Consider the following 18,116-nt stretch of genomic DNA (forward strand, 5'->3'; position numbering starts at 1 on the left):
AATTTTTTTTAAGTAAAAAAAAGATTTTAACTGGACAATTCACTAGAAATGCTTTCTATGTAAAGTTTAGTTTTTTCCAGAACAAAGTAAGTATTTCTTATTTAAATAGCTAAATAACCATGTAACACAAAACAATGGTGGGTAGGTAAATTGGCTTACAGAGCAACAGTGTTCTAGTTGCAGGACGTTGGTTTTATTACAAACAGTTTGGACTCCACAGATAATACGTGGTATATATTTTCAAAGTCTTAGCCTTCTCTATACGTAATATACTCTTAAGTCACAAGGGAGACCACTTTCAACATGTGAGTTTCTAAACCTAACTATGATGACTATACTGTGTTCTTCCAGTATGTATGTAATTACTCAATAGAAGTTCAGTCTCCATAACACACATTTCATAACAGTGCAAACCTTTAAAAATACAAAGCTTCTGTGTATGACTCATAAAGCAACTACCAGACAAATATCCTTATAAGCACATCTATCGTGAATGGTATATTACACCCATAATTGTTCAAGTTACTGTTAATTATTACTCAGGAATTCATGTTTATGGCTCTATTTCACCTGCTATACGAAAATATATTCCTGCTATCTTGTTCCTTAACTTCCTGGATCAATATATCCTGCCTTAGCCTTACAAAAGAACTTGACAACGTAATCTTTTCTTCTTAAACTGCTAGTTATGAATAAACTGAAACTGACAACAGGGAAATAAAGTTTATGCTAATTATTGTTTCTATGCTTCCTTCAGTTTTGAGCGACAGATTAAACTATATAACGCAGACTATCTCTTATGGCTTGGTGGAGGAGAATTAACAGTAGTTCATAGTAATAGACCAAATGTTAGCTTTTCACATGTTAATGACGATTTCATTTTAGTGCACAGTTAATCTTTCTAGACATGACTATATTGTATAACTAGCTAAATTTGCAAGTTGTGGGTGTGGTATAGTGATATTGTTTTATTTTCTAAGAAAATGGTAACAGCACCTGCAAAGAGGAATAGGAATTTTCAAGGAACATAATCACTTAGTAATCTTTTATTATATGGGTCATCTATTGTTTAAACTTTAAATTAATGAAGGACTAATGAATGTAACATTTACTGAGTTTCTCCCATGTGCCAGATGCTTTATATGTGTTACTTCATTTAATTTTCACAACTATCCCTTGATATTCACATCAATATCTATAGTTCACAGACACATTTTATCATCAGAAAAGAAACCAGGTTAATGTATATTAAAGCCCAGGAAAATTCCCGTATAGCAGTGGTCCCCAACCTTTTTTGGGCCACAGACTGGTTTAATATCAGAATATATTTTCACGGACTAGCCTTTAGGGTGGGACGGGTAAATGTATCACGTGACCAGGACAAGCGTCAAGAGTGAGTCTTAGACGGATTTAACAGAGGGAATTTGGTCATTTTTAAAAAATAAAACATCATTCAGACTTAAATATAAATAAAACGGAAATAATGTAAGTTATTTATTCTTTCTCTGCAGACCGGTACCAAATGGCACATAGACCGGTACCGGTCCGCGGCCCGGGGGGTTGGGGACCACTGCCATATAGTATTTGAAACGTGATTAGCTCAGAATAAGGTGGAAGGAGACAGAACGATGGCCTAACTTGCAGTATCTGACTCGTTGATGGGACTTTTTATGGCATTACAGCATTTCACTCATGTCATCAGGGCACATCTACAGCATCTCAAAGGCCCTAATTAAACTATTGAAAGCAACTTAATTTTTCACTTTATAAGGTAGTTGCTTTGGTTAAGAACAAGCTTTTATATCCTTTCAGAATATACTAAAATATAAGTTTATGTAACATATAGTTTTAAAGGATTCAAATGTTTAGCACAAAACTGTTTTTGTATTAAATTCCATAATCGGGATAAACTTTATGATTACTGCTATCAAAGGAGTCCTAATTTTTGTCCAAATTCAACATATTTTGAGAAATGGTATTTCTTATTTTTAAGGTAATTTCAACATAAAATTTTTTAAAATGTGAGATAAATACTAATATCAAACATCTGCTGAGCATTTATAATGTATAGGCACAGTACCATATATATTATAAACATTATATCATTTAATCTTCAGAATAATCATATAAATTAAAATTAGGTGCTATCAGTCCTACCTCATTTTACAGATGAAAAAACTGTCAGTACTGTCCAAAACCATAGCTATGAGCCATAAGTGGAAATTAAAATTAATTTAAATAAAATTAATAATTTAGTTTCTTAGTAACACTAGCCATATTTCAAATGCTCAACAGCCACATGTGGCTATCATTCTGGATAGGGTAGATGTGAAATACTTTTATCATTACACAAAGTTCTATTGAATAACAAAGGTTTAGAAAGTTCAACTGACTTGTTCCAATTTAACACTAAGTACTGAGCTGGACTTGAACCCATACAATATATCTATAGAGCCTATACTTCCTTTTGTATCTTTTTAATTAATTAATTATTTATTTTTAGTGAGAGAGAGACACACACACACACACAGGGAGAGAGACAGGAAGAAAGGGAGAGAGATGAGAAGCATCAACTCATAGTTGTGGTACCTTAGTTGTTCATTGATTGCTTTCTCATATGTGCCTTGACCGTGGGGCTCTAGCTAAGCCAGTGGTGACCCTTTGCTCAAGCAAGTGACCCTAGGCTTCAAGCCAGTGACCTTTGGGTTCAAGACAGCTTAAGTTGGTGAGCCCGCACACAAGCTGATAACTTTGGGGTTTTGAACCTGGGTCCTCAGCATCCCAGTTCAATTCTCTATCCACTGTCCCACAACCTGGCCAGGCTTCCTTTAAAATATTAAAAAAACCCAAAAAACCCCACAAAACTTTTTATGGGCCCTGAGCTAGGTGCTCAGTGGATAGAGCGTTGTCCCAGTATACTGAGGTCGCGGGTTTGATACCTGGTCAGGGCACAAATAAGAAGCTACCAGTGAATGCACAACTAAATGAAACAATTAAACAGAACCAACAAGTTGATGCCTCTCTCTTTCTCTCTTTCCCTGTCTTTCTCCCTTCCTCTCTCTCAAGTCAATGGGAGAAAAAAATTTATGAGGAAATATTTTGAAATAAGAAAATATAACTCCCATGTATCCATCACCCAGTTTCAACAATTATCAATTCATCAATGCCCTACTTTTAACCATTATTCTACACTATTTTTTTTTTGCTTCTCTTCCTTAATTATATTAGTAAATGCAAAATTCTCCCTTATTCAGAATAGAACATAGGGAGGCAGTATAACATAATGGTTAAGTGTATATAATTAGGAAGCACAGATCTGTATTCAAATTTTGGCCCTGCCACCAAATTTTGTTCTTAGATGAAAAATTGCTTCATTTCTCTAGGGCTGAATTTGCTCATTTTAATAATTTTCTCCTATAGTCATCTATTATTTTTCTCCATGTTCAACAGTTAATATAAATTCAGCTATTTAATTCTTAAATTTTTATCTAAGATCGACATTCAAATACATTTATTTGAAGGCAATTATGAAAGAAGCAATTTCTTCCACAGGCCTTTTATATATCCCCCTTCAAGATTACAAGATAAAATGACTCAGTACAAAATTTCAGCTATAAGAGATATGTAATATAGGAAAAAACAGTTTTATTTAGGGTTCTTTCTTTAATTCCCCTAAGATAATCATATACACAGTTAATGATAAAACAGGTCCTATTGCCCACAATAACTATTTATAGAATAACTACTTAATTCATTGGATTAATTATTTTTACTAAGTGAGAGGCAGGGAGGCAGAGAGACAGATTCCTGCATGCACCCCAATTGGGATCTACCTGGCAAGCCCTCTACTGGGGTGATGCTCTGCCCATCTGAGAACAATGCTCCACTGCTTGGCAACTGAGCTATTTTAGCACCTGGGGAGGCCATGGAGCCATCCTCAGTGCCCAGGGTCAACTCTGCTCAAACCATTTGGACCATGGCTGCAGGAGGGGAAGAGAGAGAGACAGAGAGAGAGAGAGAGAGAGAGAGAGAGAGAGAGAAAGAGAGAGAGAGAGAGGAGAGAAGGGGGAGTTGAGAAGTACATGGTTGCTTTTCCTGTGTGCCCTGACCAGGAATTAAACATGGGACTTCTACATGCCAGGCTGATGCTCTACCACTGAGCCAACAGGCCAGGGCCTAGATCAATTTATTAATTTTCATTTACACACATTCTAAATATAACTTTTAACTTTAAATTTAATCTAGAAATAAATTATTTATGTTGACATTTAAAGCATAAATGTGATTTTAAATTATTATTATTATTATTTTTGTGACAGAGACAGAGAGAGGGACAGATAGGGATAGACAGACAGGAAGGGAGAGAGATGAGAAGCATCAATTCTTCGTTGTAGCACCTTAGCTGTTCATTGATTGCTTTCTCATATGTGCCTTGACCAAGGGGCTCCAGCTAAGCCAGTGGTGATCCCTTGCTCAAGCCAGCAATCTTGGGCTCAAGCTTGTGAGCTTTCCTCAAATGAGCCTGCGTTCAAGCTGGCGACCTCGGGGTTTCGAACCTGGGTCCTCTCCATCACAGTCCGACGCTCTATCCACTGTGCCACCGCCTGGTCAGGTGTAATTTTAAATTATTTTATTAAATCTTCAATAATTAATATTAGTAGTAAAGTTCTGGAACAACTGTTTTGGGTGGGGTAGAAATAAGAGAAGATAATTATTCTGATTCAACAACAAAAAAATCAAGACTCATACTTTGGAGTTAATAGCCAATAATTTTATATTTTTGGTTATATACCATAGAAAACCTGGATTTAATAACTATCTTTTCCTTATTGTTTTACAATTCTTTTTTTTTACAGAGAAAGAGTCAGAGAGAGGGATAGATAGGGACAGGCAGACAGGAACAGAGAGAGATGAGAAGCATCAATCATTAGTTTTTTGTTGCGACACCTTAGTTGTTCATTGATTGCTTCTTATATGTGCCTTGACCACGGGCCTTCAGCAGCCCAGGTAACCCCTTGCTTGAGCCAGCGACCTTGAGTCCAAGCTGGTAAGCTTTTGCTCAAACCAGATGAGCCCACTCTCAAGCTGGCAACCTCGGGGTCTTGAACCTGGGTCTTCTGTACCCCAGTCAGACGCTGTATCCACTGCGCCACTGCCTGGTCAGGCAAGCTTTTCAATTCTTAATTTAACAATTTCCATTCCCATCTAATTCTCTGCTTCAATATTTATAAATTGGTTAATCATCTGTGTATTAGAATAATTCATTCTAATAATCTTCAAATCTAAAAACAAGCCAATTAACCAACCACCCACAACTTAAAACCCTTTTCTTTTTGTATAACATCATTCTTTCATTGAAATTTAAAAAGGCTAACATGATCACAAAGATGAAAATCTAAAGAATTTGGATAATTATTAAATGAAGCAAGTCTTTTGGCTAAGGTGTCATGTAAGAAAACAACTTTAAAAAAGCGAAAGGAAATTTTACATTTACATTTAGGTATTTCATGGGTTACCTAAAGAGTCAGAAGAACAGCTTAAAAATTCCTTGGCAAAGTCAACATGAATCTAAGTAAATGTATACATTTCATGTTTAAGAAGTAATTTGACTCAACAAATGGCACCTTGTTGTATCCTGGCCCTTTGGTCAACCTGCAACCCACTAAGATATCTAAGAGATTAAGGACAGGATGGCTGTCTTGTGGGTAGTGCCTTTTGTTAAAAGTGTAGCATTGTTATGTCCAGGCTAAAGCTTCTGACCATAATGTGGAATATGAATATCTAACATGATGTGACCTAGTTTTTCTAATAGAAATTCAATACTCATTATATTTAAGACAACTTCATTATTTAAATTTTCTCTTCACAGCCTGACCTGTGGTGGCGCAGTGGAAAAGCATAAACCTGGACTGCTGGGGTCCCTGGTTTGCAACCCTGGACTTTCCCCAGTCAAGGCACACTCCTCCCGCTTTCTCTCTCTTCTCTCTAAAATCAATAAATAAAATCTTAAAAAAAAAAATTTTTTTTCCTTCACAATTTATAAACCAAATTAATCTATAACAGTTTTATGTTTACAATGTCTTTATTATTCAAATAAAAGATTTGTATATGGTTTACCTGACATCTTCCTCAAGCTGTGTAATACACTTCTTTAGTGAATCAATCTTAGAATCTTTCTGACGCACCGATTCAATGAGGTATCTGTAAGGTTGCTGAGTTTGGTTTAGCAGAGAATTGGCCCTGTCAAGCTAAAGAAAAACAGATTCCATTAAAATCTAGAAAATTTAGAGATGACGTCAGCGTAATGGCGCGGTAGGAAGCGATATCAATAAATCTCCCCCAAAACTCAACAAGATCTTCAACCAGAAACAGAAAAACGTATCCTTGGAGCCTCCAGATGTTTCGCAGTACACCCGAAGGTATGGTCAAGCGAAAAATTGGCTAAATATATAATCAAACCCTGAAGGAAATAGGGAATAAGAAATGCTCCGCCTTCCTCACTAACCTAACCAGGGCTGCTTTCACTGGGAACTGAGAATATAGAAACTGAGGCGGGCAAAGGGGGTGAATAGATCCAGGCCGCGGCACAAACGGCAGAACCAGGTTGTGGCACGGAGATCCAAGCCAAGGAAAAACTGTGCCTGTGGCAACCCAGATAATACAAGCTAACACTCGCGCCAAACCCAGACAAAGAAAGACAAGTGGGGCAGCCATTTTCCCCGATCTCCTGGTCGGCACACGCAGATAGTGGATGAGAGATTCCTCCGAGTGCCTCAGCAGTGGACGCTCGTGTTACCCCACAGAAAGGCAGAGTCAGGGGCCTTTGTGTGGGCTGAAAGCGGAATCTCTGGGCCGCCCCAGTGCCCTGAAACAGCCGTGCACGGGGAGGGAGTGAGAGCCAATTCCAACGCTGTAACTTTTCCGTGCGGGCAAGGGTTTCACTCAGAGGGTGAGGCGGCCAGCCTGATATCCTGGTCGGTGCGCACGGAGAGAGGGCAAGAGATTCCTCCCAGAACCTCAGGAGTGGGAGCCCGTGTTATCCCACAGAGGGGCAGAGTCAGGGGCCTTTGTGTGGGCTGAAAGAGGAATCTCGGGCTGCCCCAGCGCCCTGAAAAAGCTGGCACGGGGAGAGAGCGAGAACCAATTCCAACGCTGGAACTTTTCCATGTGGGCAGGGGTTTCACTCAGAGGGTGAGACTTCTGGCCTGATATCCTGGTCTGCGCACGCAGATAGTCAGCGAGAGTTTCCTCCGAGTGCCTCGGCAGTGCACGCCCGTGTTATCCCACAGAGGAGCAGAGTCAGGGGCCTTTGTGTGGGCCAAAAGTGGAATCTCCAGGCCGCCCCAGTGCCCTAAAAAGCCGTGCATGGGAAGGGAGCGAGAGCCAATTCCAACACTGGAACTTTTCCGTGCGGGCGGGGGTTTCACTCAGAGGGTGAGACTTCCGGCCTGATATCCTGGTCTGCGTGCACAGATAGTGAGCGAGAGTTTCCTCCAAGCGCCCTGGGAGTGGGCACCCACCCGTGTTACCGGACAGAGTGGCAGAGCCAGAGGTCTTTGAGTGGGCGGAAGCCCCGCCTGATTATGCTAGCAGCTCTGACTGACTGAGCCTTACCCAGAGCCCTGTGCTGAGTGGGAATAGAGTTGGGAGTTGCCAGCTCTTTGAGCCTCTTACTATCCAGGCAGAGGCAGCAGCAACCCCAGAGCTGGATTATCAGGCTACTAATTGAGGAAGGAAAGACTAGGAGAGAGGCTCCAGGAACACGGACTCTCTCACTGTCGGAGCCTATAAATGCTAATGAGCCTCGACTGCCAACGAGACTGAAGCACAATACATGACATCGCCATAGAGACTTATCAACTGCAAACCTCTACCTGAGCGTGCCAAAGGGGCAGAACCCGGGGTACAGAGTCACCGACCACGAAGAAGGAGAGAAAAGAAAAAGCAAGAAGATAACCTCTCAAAATCAAGAATAATCTGCAGACTTTATAACCTATTCCATTTTATTATATTTGTTCGTTTGTTTCTCTTATCTTCATTCTGGATTTTTTTTTTCTTTTTCCCACCTCCAATTTGGTTGTTTAACTCTCTGCCGGTCTTACTCTTTCCTCTCCTTGAACTACACCACCCATAAGTGTTATATCTCCCATTATCTTTTCTTTCCTCTTCCTTTCTCTCTATGAGGGTTGCACTCCAAAACCCTTAACTCTCTCTCTCTCTCTCGCCTCTTTTTTCTTCTTTTAGTGGTTCCCTCTTTTTTTTCCTCTCTCTCTTTCTTTTCTCCCTCTATATTAGTTTCTTCCTTTCTCCTTTACGTCTCTTCTCATTCAAACCTCAATAACAAACAAATTATCTTATCTGGGAATCAAATTTATGTTTGTGGCATTTTGGGGTTTTTTTACTTCACCTTTTTAACTCACTAGCAGTGCTCCTATCCCTGGCTCTCCATTTTATCTAGTTCTTGTTCCACTAAATACAATAGTAATTTTTTAATTTGTCCCCCCATTTTCCTGTTTCCCTCTTATTCCTCTCATTATAACTCTTAGTCAACCAACACCTAAAAGCAAATCATTTTATTCTTGACCCAAATTTTTTCCTTATTTGCTTTTTGTGGGTCCATACCCCCTTTTTTTTTCTCTCTTTTTTTTTTTGTCCCTTTATTACTTCTCCCCAATTCAGGCCCTCCAGTACAGGCATTGCTTGTTCTATTTAGTACAATATAATTCGCAGTTCACCACAAGATTTTCTCAAGAAAGAGGGGAGAGGAGAGGAAAAAAGGAGGGGGGGGAACAATTTCCTTTTTTTAATTTTTAATTTTATTTTCTTTATTTATTAATGTTTTTTAAAAAAACCAACTCTTTGATTTTTTTTATTTTTTTAACTTTTTTTTTTTTTATTAAATCTCATTAATACTATCAACAAAACCACCCTCAGATGCCATTGAGGAAGAGAAAATCAAATATCATGAATACAAGAGAAAGAGAGGTAACACAGCTAGATTAGGAAAAAATCTATGGAGAAAAAATTTAATATATTGGAAACCTTGGAGTTAAACGACAGAGAATTTAAAATAGAAATCCTAAAAATACTCAGAGATATACAAGAAAACACAGAAAGGCAATTTAGGGAGCTCAGAAAACAACTCAATGAACACAAAGAATATATTTCCAAGGAAATTGAAACTATAAAAGCAAATCAAACAGAGATGAAAAACTCAATACACGAGCTGAAAAATGAGGTAACAAGCTTAGCTAATAGAACAGGCCAGACAGAAGGTAGGATTAGTGAAATAGAAGACAAGCAACTTGAGGCGCAACAGAGAGACAAAGAAAGAGACTCAAAAATTAAAAAAAAAATGAGATAGCCCTACAGGAATTATCTGACTCCATCAAAAAGAATAACATAAGAATAATAGGTATATCAGAGGGAGAAGAGAGAGAAAATGGAATGGAGAACATACTCAAATAATAGATGAGAACTTCCCAAGCCTGTGGAAAGAACTAAAGCCTCAAATTCAAGAAGCAAACAGAACTCCGAGTTTTCTTAACCCCAACAAACCTACTCCAAGGCACATCATAATGAAATTGGCACAAACCAACGTCAAAGAAAAAATTCTCAAGGCAGCAGGGAAAAGAAGAATACAACATATAAAGGAAGGCCCATTAGATTATCATCCGATTTCTCAACAGAAACTCTACAAGCTAGAAGAGAGCGGACTCCAATATTTAAAGTCCTGAAAGAGAGAAACTTTCAGCCACAAATTCTATACCCATCAAAGCTATCCTTCAAATATGAAGGAGAAATAAAAACATTCAGAGATACAGAAAAGATGAGGGAATTTATCATCAGAGAACCCCCACTCCAGGAATTACTAAAGGGGATTCTCCAATCAGATACAAAGAACAAAAAAAAAGAAAGCCACAAGTAAAAGCTCCAAGAAGAACACAATAAAACCAAATTTAAACTCTGAGAACAACAAAAAGAAAGGGGGAGGAGAGGATGGAGATTAACAGTAGCAAAGGACGATGGAGTGCAAAAGTACTCACAAAATAGTGCACTACAATGAACAGGGTAGGAACCCTTTTCATTACTTAAAGGTAACCACCATTGAAAAAACCACCACAGAAGCACATGATTTAAAAAAGCAACAGAGGAAAGATGTATGGAATACAACCAAATAAAAACAAAAGATAGAAAGACAAAAGAGAAGGATCAAACAGGACACAAACCTAACAGAAAGCAATTTATAAAATGGCAATAGAGAACTCACAAGTGTCAATAATTACACTAAATGTAAACGGATTAAACTCACCAATAAAAAGGCACAGAGTAACAGAATGGATTAAAAAAGAAAATCCAACTGTATGCTGCCTACAAGAAACTCATCTAAGTAACAAGGATAAAAACAAATTTGAAGTGAAAGGCTGGAAAACAATACTCCAAGCAAATAACATCCAAAAAAAGCAGGTGTAGCAATACTCATATCTGATAATGCTGATTACAAGACAGCAAAAGTACTCAGAAACAAAAATGGCCATTTCATAATGGCTAAGGGGACACTGAATCAAGAAGACATAACAATTCTTAATATATATGCACCAAACCAAGGAGCACCAAAATATATAAGACAGCTACTTATTGACCTTAAAACAAAAACTGACAAAAATACAATTATACTTGGAGACTTCAATACACGGCTGACGGCTCTAGATCGGTCATCCAAACAGAGAATTAACAAAGATATAGTGGCCTTAAACAAAACACTAGAGCATCTGGATATGATAGACATCTACAGGACATTTCATCCCAAAGTGACTGAGTATACATTTTTCTCCAATGTACATGGATTATTCTCAAGAATTGACCATATGTTGGGCCACAAAAACAACATCAGCAAATTCAGAAAAATCAAAGTTGTACCAAGCATATTATCTGATCATAAAGCCTTGAAACTAGAATTAATTGCAAAAAAGAGGAAAAAAATCCCACAAAAATATGGAAATTAAACAACATACTTCTAAAAAATGAATGGGTCAAAGAAGAAATAAGTGCAGAGATCAAAAGATATATACAGACAAATGAAAATGAAAATACAACATTACAGAATCTATGGGATGCAGCAAAAGCAGTGATAAGAGGGAAGTTCATATCACTTCAGGCATATATGAACAAACAAGAGAGAGCCCAAGTGAACCACTTACCTACACACCTTAAGGAACTAGAAAAAGAAGAACAAAGACAACCCAAAACCAGCCGAAGAAAGGAGATAATAAAAACCAGAGAAGAAATAAATGAAATAGAGAACAGAAAAACTATAGAAAAAATTAATAGAACAAGGAGCTGGTTCTTTGAAAAGATCAACAAAATTGACAAACCCTTGGCAAGACTTACCAAGGAAAAAAGAGAAAGAACTCATATAAACAAAATCCAAAATGAAAGAGGAGAAATCACCACGGACACCATAGATATACAAAGAATTATTGTAGAATACTATGAAAAACTTTATGCCACTAAATTCAACAACCTAGGAGAAATGGATAAATTCCTAGAACAATACAACCTTTCTAGACTGAGTCAAGAAGAAGCAGAAAGCCTAAACAGACCTATTAGTAGAGAAGAAATAGAAAAAACCATTAAAAACCTCCCCCAAAATAAAAGTCCAGGCCCAGACGGCTATACCAGCGAATTTTATCAAACATTCAAAGAAGACTTGGTTCCTATTCTACTCAAAGTCTTCCAAAAAATTAAAGAAGCAATACTTCCAAACACATTTTATGAGGCCAACATAACCCTCATACCAAAACCAGGCAAGGATGGCACAAAAAAAGAAAACTACAGACCAATATCTCTAATGAATACAGATGCTAAAATACTAAACAAAATACTAGCAAATCGAATACAACAACATATTAAAAAAATAATACATCATGATCAAGTGGGATTCATCCCAGAATCTCAAGGATGGTTCAACATACATAAAACGGTTAACGTAATACACCATATCAACAAAACAAAGATGAAAAACCACATGATCTTATCAATAGACGCAGAAAAGGCTTTCGATAAAATACAACACAATTTTATGTTTAAGACTCTCAACAAAATGGGTATAGAAGGAAAATATCTCAACATGATAAAGGCCATATATGATAAACCATCAGCTAACATCATATTAAATGGCACAAAACTGAAGGCTTTCCCCCTTAAATCAGGAACAAGACAGGGTTGTCCACTCTCTCCACTCTTATTTAATGTGGTACTAGAGGTTCAGAGCAATCAGACAAGACAAAGAAATAAAAGGCATCCATATCAGAAAAGAAGAAGTAAAGGTATCACTTTTTGCAGATGATATGATCCTATACATCGAAAACCCCAAAGAATCCACAAAAAGACTCCTAGAAACAATAAGCCAATACAGTAAGGTCGCAGGATACAAAATTAACATACAGAAGTTAATAGCCTTTCTATATGCCAACAATGAAACAATTGAGAACGAACTCAAAAGAATAATCCCCTTCACGATTGCAACAACAACAACAAAAAAACCTAGGAATAAACATAACAAAGAATGTAAAGGTCTTATATAATGAAAACTATAAACCAGTGTTAAGGGAAATCGAAAAAGATATAATGAGATGGAAGAATATTCCTTGTTCTTGGTTAGGAAGAATAAATATAATCAAGATGGCCATATTACCCAAAGCAATATACAAATTTAATGTAATTCCCATCAAAATTCCAATGACATTTTTTAAAGAAATGGAGCAAAAAATCATCAGATTTATATGGAACTATAAAAAACCCCGAATAGCCAAAGCAATCCTAAAGAAAAAGAATGAAGCTGGGGGCATTACAATACCTGACTTCAAACTCTATTATAGGGCCACGACAATCAAAACAGCATAGTATTGGCAGAAAAATAGACACTCAGACCAATGGAACAGAATAGAAAGTCCAGAAGTAAAAACACATATATATAGTCAAATAATTTTTGATAAAGGGGCCAACAACACACAATGGAGAAAAGAAAGCCTCTTCAATAAATGGTGCTGGGAAAACTGGAAGCCACATGCAAAAGAATGAAACTGGACTATAGTTTGTCCCCCTGTACTAAAATTAATTCAAAATGGATCAAAGATCTAAACATAAGATCTGAAACAATTAAGTACATAGAAGAAGACATAGGTACTAAACTCATGGACCTGGGTTTTAAAGAGCATTTTATGAATTTGACTCCAAAGGCAAGGGAAGTGAAGGCAAAAATTAATGAATGGGACTACATCAGACTAAGAAGTTTTGCTCAGCAAGAGAAACTGATAACAAAATAAACAGAAAGCCAACTAAATGGGAAATGATATTTTCAAACAGCAGCTCAGATAAGGGCCTAATATCCAAAATATACAAAGAACTCATAAAACTCAACAACAAACAAACAAACAATCCAATAAAAAAATGGGAAGAGGACATGAACAGACACTTCTCCCAGGAAGAAATACAAATGGCCAACAGATATATGAAAAGATGCTCATCTTCTTTAGTTATTAGAGAAATGCAAATCAAAACAGCAATGAGATGCCACCTCACACCTGTTAGATTAGCTATTATTAACAAGTCAGGTAATAGCAAATGTTGGAGAGGTTGTGGAGAAAAAGGAACCCTCATCCACTGTTGGTGGGAATGTAAAGTAGTACAACCATTATGGAAGAAAGTATGGTGGTTCCTCAAAAAACTGAAAATAGAACTACCTTATGACCCAGCAATCCCTCTACTGGGTATATACCCCCAAAACTCAGAAACATTGATACGTAAAGACACATGCAGCCCCATGTTCATTGCAGCATTGTGCACAGTGGCCAGGACATGGAAACAACCAAAAAGCCCATCAATAGATGACTGGATAAAGAAGATGTGGCATACATATACTATGGAATACTACTCAGCCATAAGAAATGATGACATCAGATCATTTACAGCAAAATGGTGGGATCTTGATAACATTATACGAAGTGAAATAAGTAAATCAGAAAAAACCAGGAACTGCATTATTCCATACGTAGGTGGGACATAAAAGTGAGACTAAGAGACATTGATAAGAGTGTGGTGGTTACGGGGGGAGGGGGGAGAGGGAGAGGGAAAGGGGGAGGGGGAGGGGCACAAAGAAAACTAGATAGAAGGTGACAGAGGACAATCTGACTTTGGGTGATGGGTATGCAACATAATTGAACGAGAAGATAACCTAGACATGTTATCTTTGAATATATGTATCCTGATTTATTGATGTCACCCCATTAAAAAAATAAAATTAATAAAATTTAAAAAAAAATCTAGAAAATTTTACAGGAAACCAAGAGTATTCAAAATGTTCTAGCAGACTACACCAACTCTCCGTTATGTGAATTACTCTGAAAAGCTTTTCCTGTGTAAATTGGGAAGTTTTTAAAAAAGGAAAGAGAATTTTAAATATTGTTGTCAACTTTGGGGAAAGTTTACCTACATTTTCTTGCCATTTGTTGTTCTGAGAAGCTATGCTGTAAAATTTTATCTTCTTTTAATGAATATTCATTAACTGAAAATGGAAATCTATTTAAGCTTTATTTTTATTCAAAATAGTATCATCACATAATTTAGTATTTTTTATGCCTTCATATCTTCTTCCATCTCTATTTGTAAAATAGATAATTCATGTACCTAAATCTCTACATATAATTTTAAAAATTTTAAGCTGTGATTAAAATGTAAATAACATAAAATTAACCATTTTAACCATTTCATTAAGCACATTCACAATGTTGTGTAACCACTGCTGGTATCTATTTCCAGAACATTTTCATCAGCCCCAAAAGAAACTATGTACCCATTAAGCCAAAGCATTTTCCTTACCCCTTAGCTCCTGGAAACCTCTCTTCTACTTTCTGTCTCTGTGAACTTGTGTACATTCTTTAAGTGTAATCACATAATACTTGACATTCTGTATTTCCTTATTTCACTTAATGTAATGTTTTCAAGGTTCATTCATGTTGTATCTTATATCAGTACTGCATTCCTTTTTTATGGCTAAATAATGTTTCATTGTATGTTTATAGCAGTTTGTTTATTCATTTATCTGTTGATAAGTGTTTCAGTTGTTTCTACTTTTTGGCTATGCTGACTAATGTGCTATGAACTGTGGTGTCTAAGAATCTAAGTTTCCATTTTCAATTCCTTTGGGTACCTATCTAAGAGTGAAGTGGGATTGCAGGGTCACATGGTAATTCTATATTTGACTTCTTGAGAAACTGCCAATTGTTTTCCACAGAGGATGCATCATTTTACACTCCTATCAGCAATGCACTTGGTTCCGATTTCTTGACTTCCTTGCCAAATATTTCATGTGCCATTTGTATATCCTCTTTGGAGAAATGTGTTTTACAGCACCATTTGTATTTTGTCCATTTTTTAAGTAGGTCTTTTTTTGAGTTGTAGGTTTTTTTTTATATATTCTGGATATTAAACTCTCATTAGACATATTATTTGCAAACATTTGTTTCTTTGATGTGTCTTTTCATTCTCTTTATAATTATAATGTCTTTTAATCACAAAAGTTTTTAACATTGATGAAATTCTACTTACCTATTTTTTATTTTGGTGCTTGTACTTGTGATGTCATCTAACAGAAACCACTGACAAATACAAGGTCATGAAGATTTTCTCCTATGTTTTTTTTTCAATGAGTGTTATATCCTTAGCTCTGGAAGTTTAGGTCTTTGGTCCATTTTGACTTAATTTTTGTATATAGCGTGAAGTATGGTCTCAATTTCATTCTTTTACATGTAGGTGTGCAGTTTTAGAGCACCATTTGTTGACAAGACTGTGTTTTCTCCGTTGAATGGTCTTGGCAACCTTGTAGAGAAACCATTGACTATATATCGGGGTTTACATCTGGACTGTCTATGTTATTCCATTAGTCCATATGCCTACTCTAGGACAGTACAACATTGTTTTGATCACTGTAGCTTTGTAATAAGTTTTAAAATCTGAAAGATTGAGTCCTCCAACTTTGTTTTTTCTTTTCAAGAATGTTTTGGCCATTCAGGGTCCCTTGAAATTCCATATGAATTTTAGAATAGGTTTTTCTATCTCTGCAACAAATGCTATCAAGATTTTGATAGGGAATGAATTAAATCTATAAGTTCTTTTGGGCAGTATTATCATCTTAATGATATTGCCTTCCATGAATATGAATATGGGATATCTGTCCACTTACCTATATTTTAGTAAAGTTTTGTAGTTTTCCACATACAAGTTTTTATTTTTTATTTTATTTATTTTACAGAGACAGAGTCAGAGAGAGGGATAAATAGGGACAGACAGACAGGAACGGAGAGAGATGAGAAGCATCAATCATTAGTTTTTCGTTGCAACATCTTAGTTGTTCATTGATTGCTTTCTAATATGTTTCTTGACCATGGGCCTTCAGCAGACCGAGTAACTCCTTGGTCAAGCCAGCAACCTTGAGTCCAAGCTGGTGAGCTTTGCTCAAACCAGATGAGCCTGCACTCAAGCTGGCGACCTTGGGGTCTCGAACCCGGGTCCTCCGCATCCCAGTCCGACGCTCTATCCACTGTGCCACTGCCTGGTTAGACCACAAGTTTTTATCCTGTTTGATTGAATATTCTTATTTTTATTTTTTTGAGGCTATTGCAAATGGAATTACTTAATTTTGATTTTGGATTGCTCCTTACTAGTATACTATGTACAATTATATGCCTTGTCACTTTACCTTATATCATAACCGATTTTTCTAGGGTGTTTTAATATATTAATTTATATTCTTAATGGTTCCAAAACTATCTAGTAAGCTACTATGCCATAATCTAATTACACTGCATAAGCAGTAATAAACATTTAGGATGTTATAAAATTTTTTTTTAGACAGAGAGAGAGACAGGGACAGACAGACAGGAAGGAAGAAAGATGAGAAGCATCAACTCAGAGTTGCAGCACCTTAGTTGTTCATTGACTGCTTTTTTACTTGCCTTGACCTGGGGCTCCAGCTGAGCCAATGACCCCTACCTCAAGCCAGTGACCTTGGGCTCAAGATAGCAACCTTGGGCTTCAAGCCAGCAAGCAACCTTTGGGCTCAAACCAGCGACCATGGGTCATGTCTATGATCCCATGCTCAAGCTGGTGAGACAGTGCTCAAGCCAGATGAGACTGGGCTCAAGTTGGCGACCTTGGGGTTTCGAACCTGGGTCCTCAGTGTCCCACGCTGATACTCTATCCAGTGCACCACCACCTGGTCAGGCATATTTTTAATTTAATATTTTCTTTGTTCAGTTTTTTGTAAAAACATTAAGATGTACTAGGTTAAAGGATATGAGTAATGATCTTGACACACTGACCAAAGTTCTTTTCTAAAGGATTTTATCAAATTATATACCCAAATCAATCTTCTTTTTTTGTTTGTTTATTTGTATTTGCTCTTTTTTCCTAACCAAATATAAAATGTTTATTAGTATAGGGATAAACAGCACTATCGGTATTATCAGGTCCCCAATTTGGCACACACTTCTTCAAAAATATATTCTAATGTTGGATATGTAAAAACTGAACAATCACAACAAAACGGGCAGGTATCTACAGTATTATAAGGATTAGGGAATGTGGGAGGGAGTATTTTATTACACAGAAAAGATATTATAAAATTACAAACTACTTTGACCTTAAAATGTTCTTTGACAATAGCTTTCTAGCTTGCTCAGGTGATGGTGCAGTGTATAGAGCATCACCCTGGGATGCCGAGGACTCAGGTTCAAAACTCCAAGGTTGCTGGTATAAGCACGGGCTCATCTGGCTGGAATGAAGGGTTGCCAGCTTGAATGAGGGATCATAGACATGACTCAATGGTCACTGGCTTAAGCCCAAAGGTCACTGGCTTGAAGCCCAAAGTTAATGGCTTGAGCAAGGGGTAACTGGCTCAGCTGGAGCTCCCTGGAATGAGAAGGCATGTATGGGAAAACAATCAATGAAAAACTAAAGTGCTGCAACTACGAGTTGATGCTTCTCATCTCTTTTTCTTCCTGTCAGTCCCCTGCCTCTAGGAAATAAAAAAAAAAAGATCTCTAGCCTTTTGTATG

General features: G+C 37.0%; 1 protein-coding gene across 4 annotated transcripts in view; it reads right to left on the bottom strand.

Annotated features, from left to right (window-relative positions):
• The window catches only part of PIBF1 (progesterone immunomodulatory binding factor 1), a 234,760-nt gene that overhangs the window by 52,348 nt on the left and 164,296 nt on the right, over window positions 1-18,116 (bottom strand). For 3 of the 4 annotated variants that reach the window (XM_066380783.1, XM_066380782.1, XM_066380785.1), the window contains exon 15: window positions 6,118-6,248. The exons of the other annotated variant lie outside the window; for it this stretch is intronic. In XM_066380783.1, the coding sequence (XP_066236880.1) occupies window positions 6,118-6,248 (131 nt within the window). The remainder of the gene's footprint in view (window positions 1-6,117; window positions 6,249-18,116) is intronic. 4 annotated transcript variants of the gene reach the window in all.

This window comes from Saccopteryx leptura, chromosome 4 (genome assembly GCF_036850995.1).
Source record: "Saccopteryx leptura isolate mSacLep1 chromosome 4, mSacLep1_pri_phased_curated, whole genome shotgun sequence".
NCBI classification, from domain to species: Eukaryota; Metazoa; Chordata; class Mammalia; order Chiroptera; family Emballonuridae; genus Saccopteryx; species Saccopteryx leptura.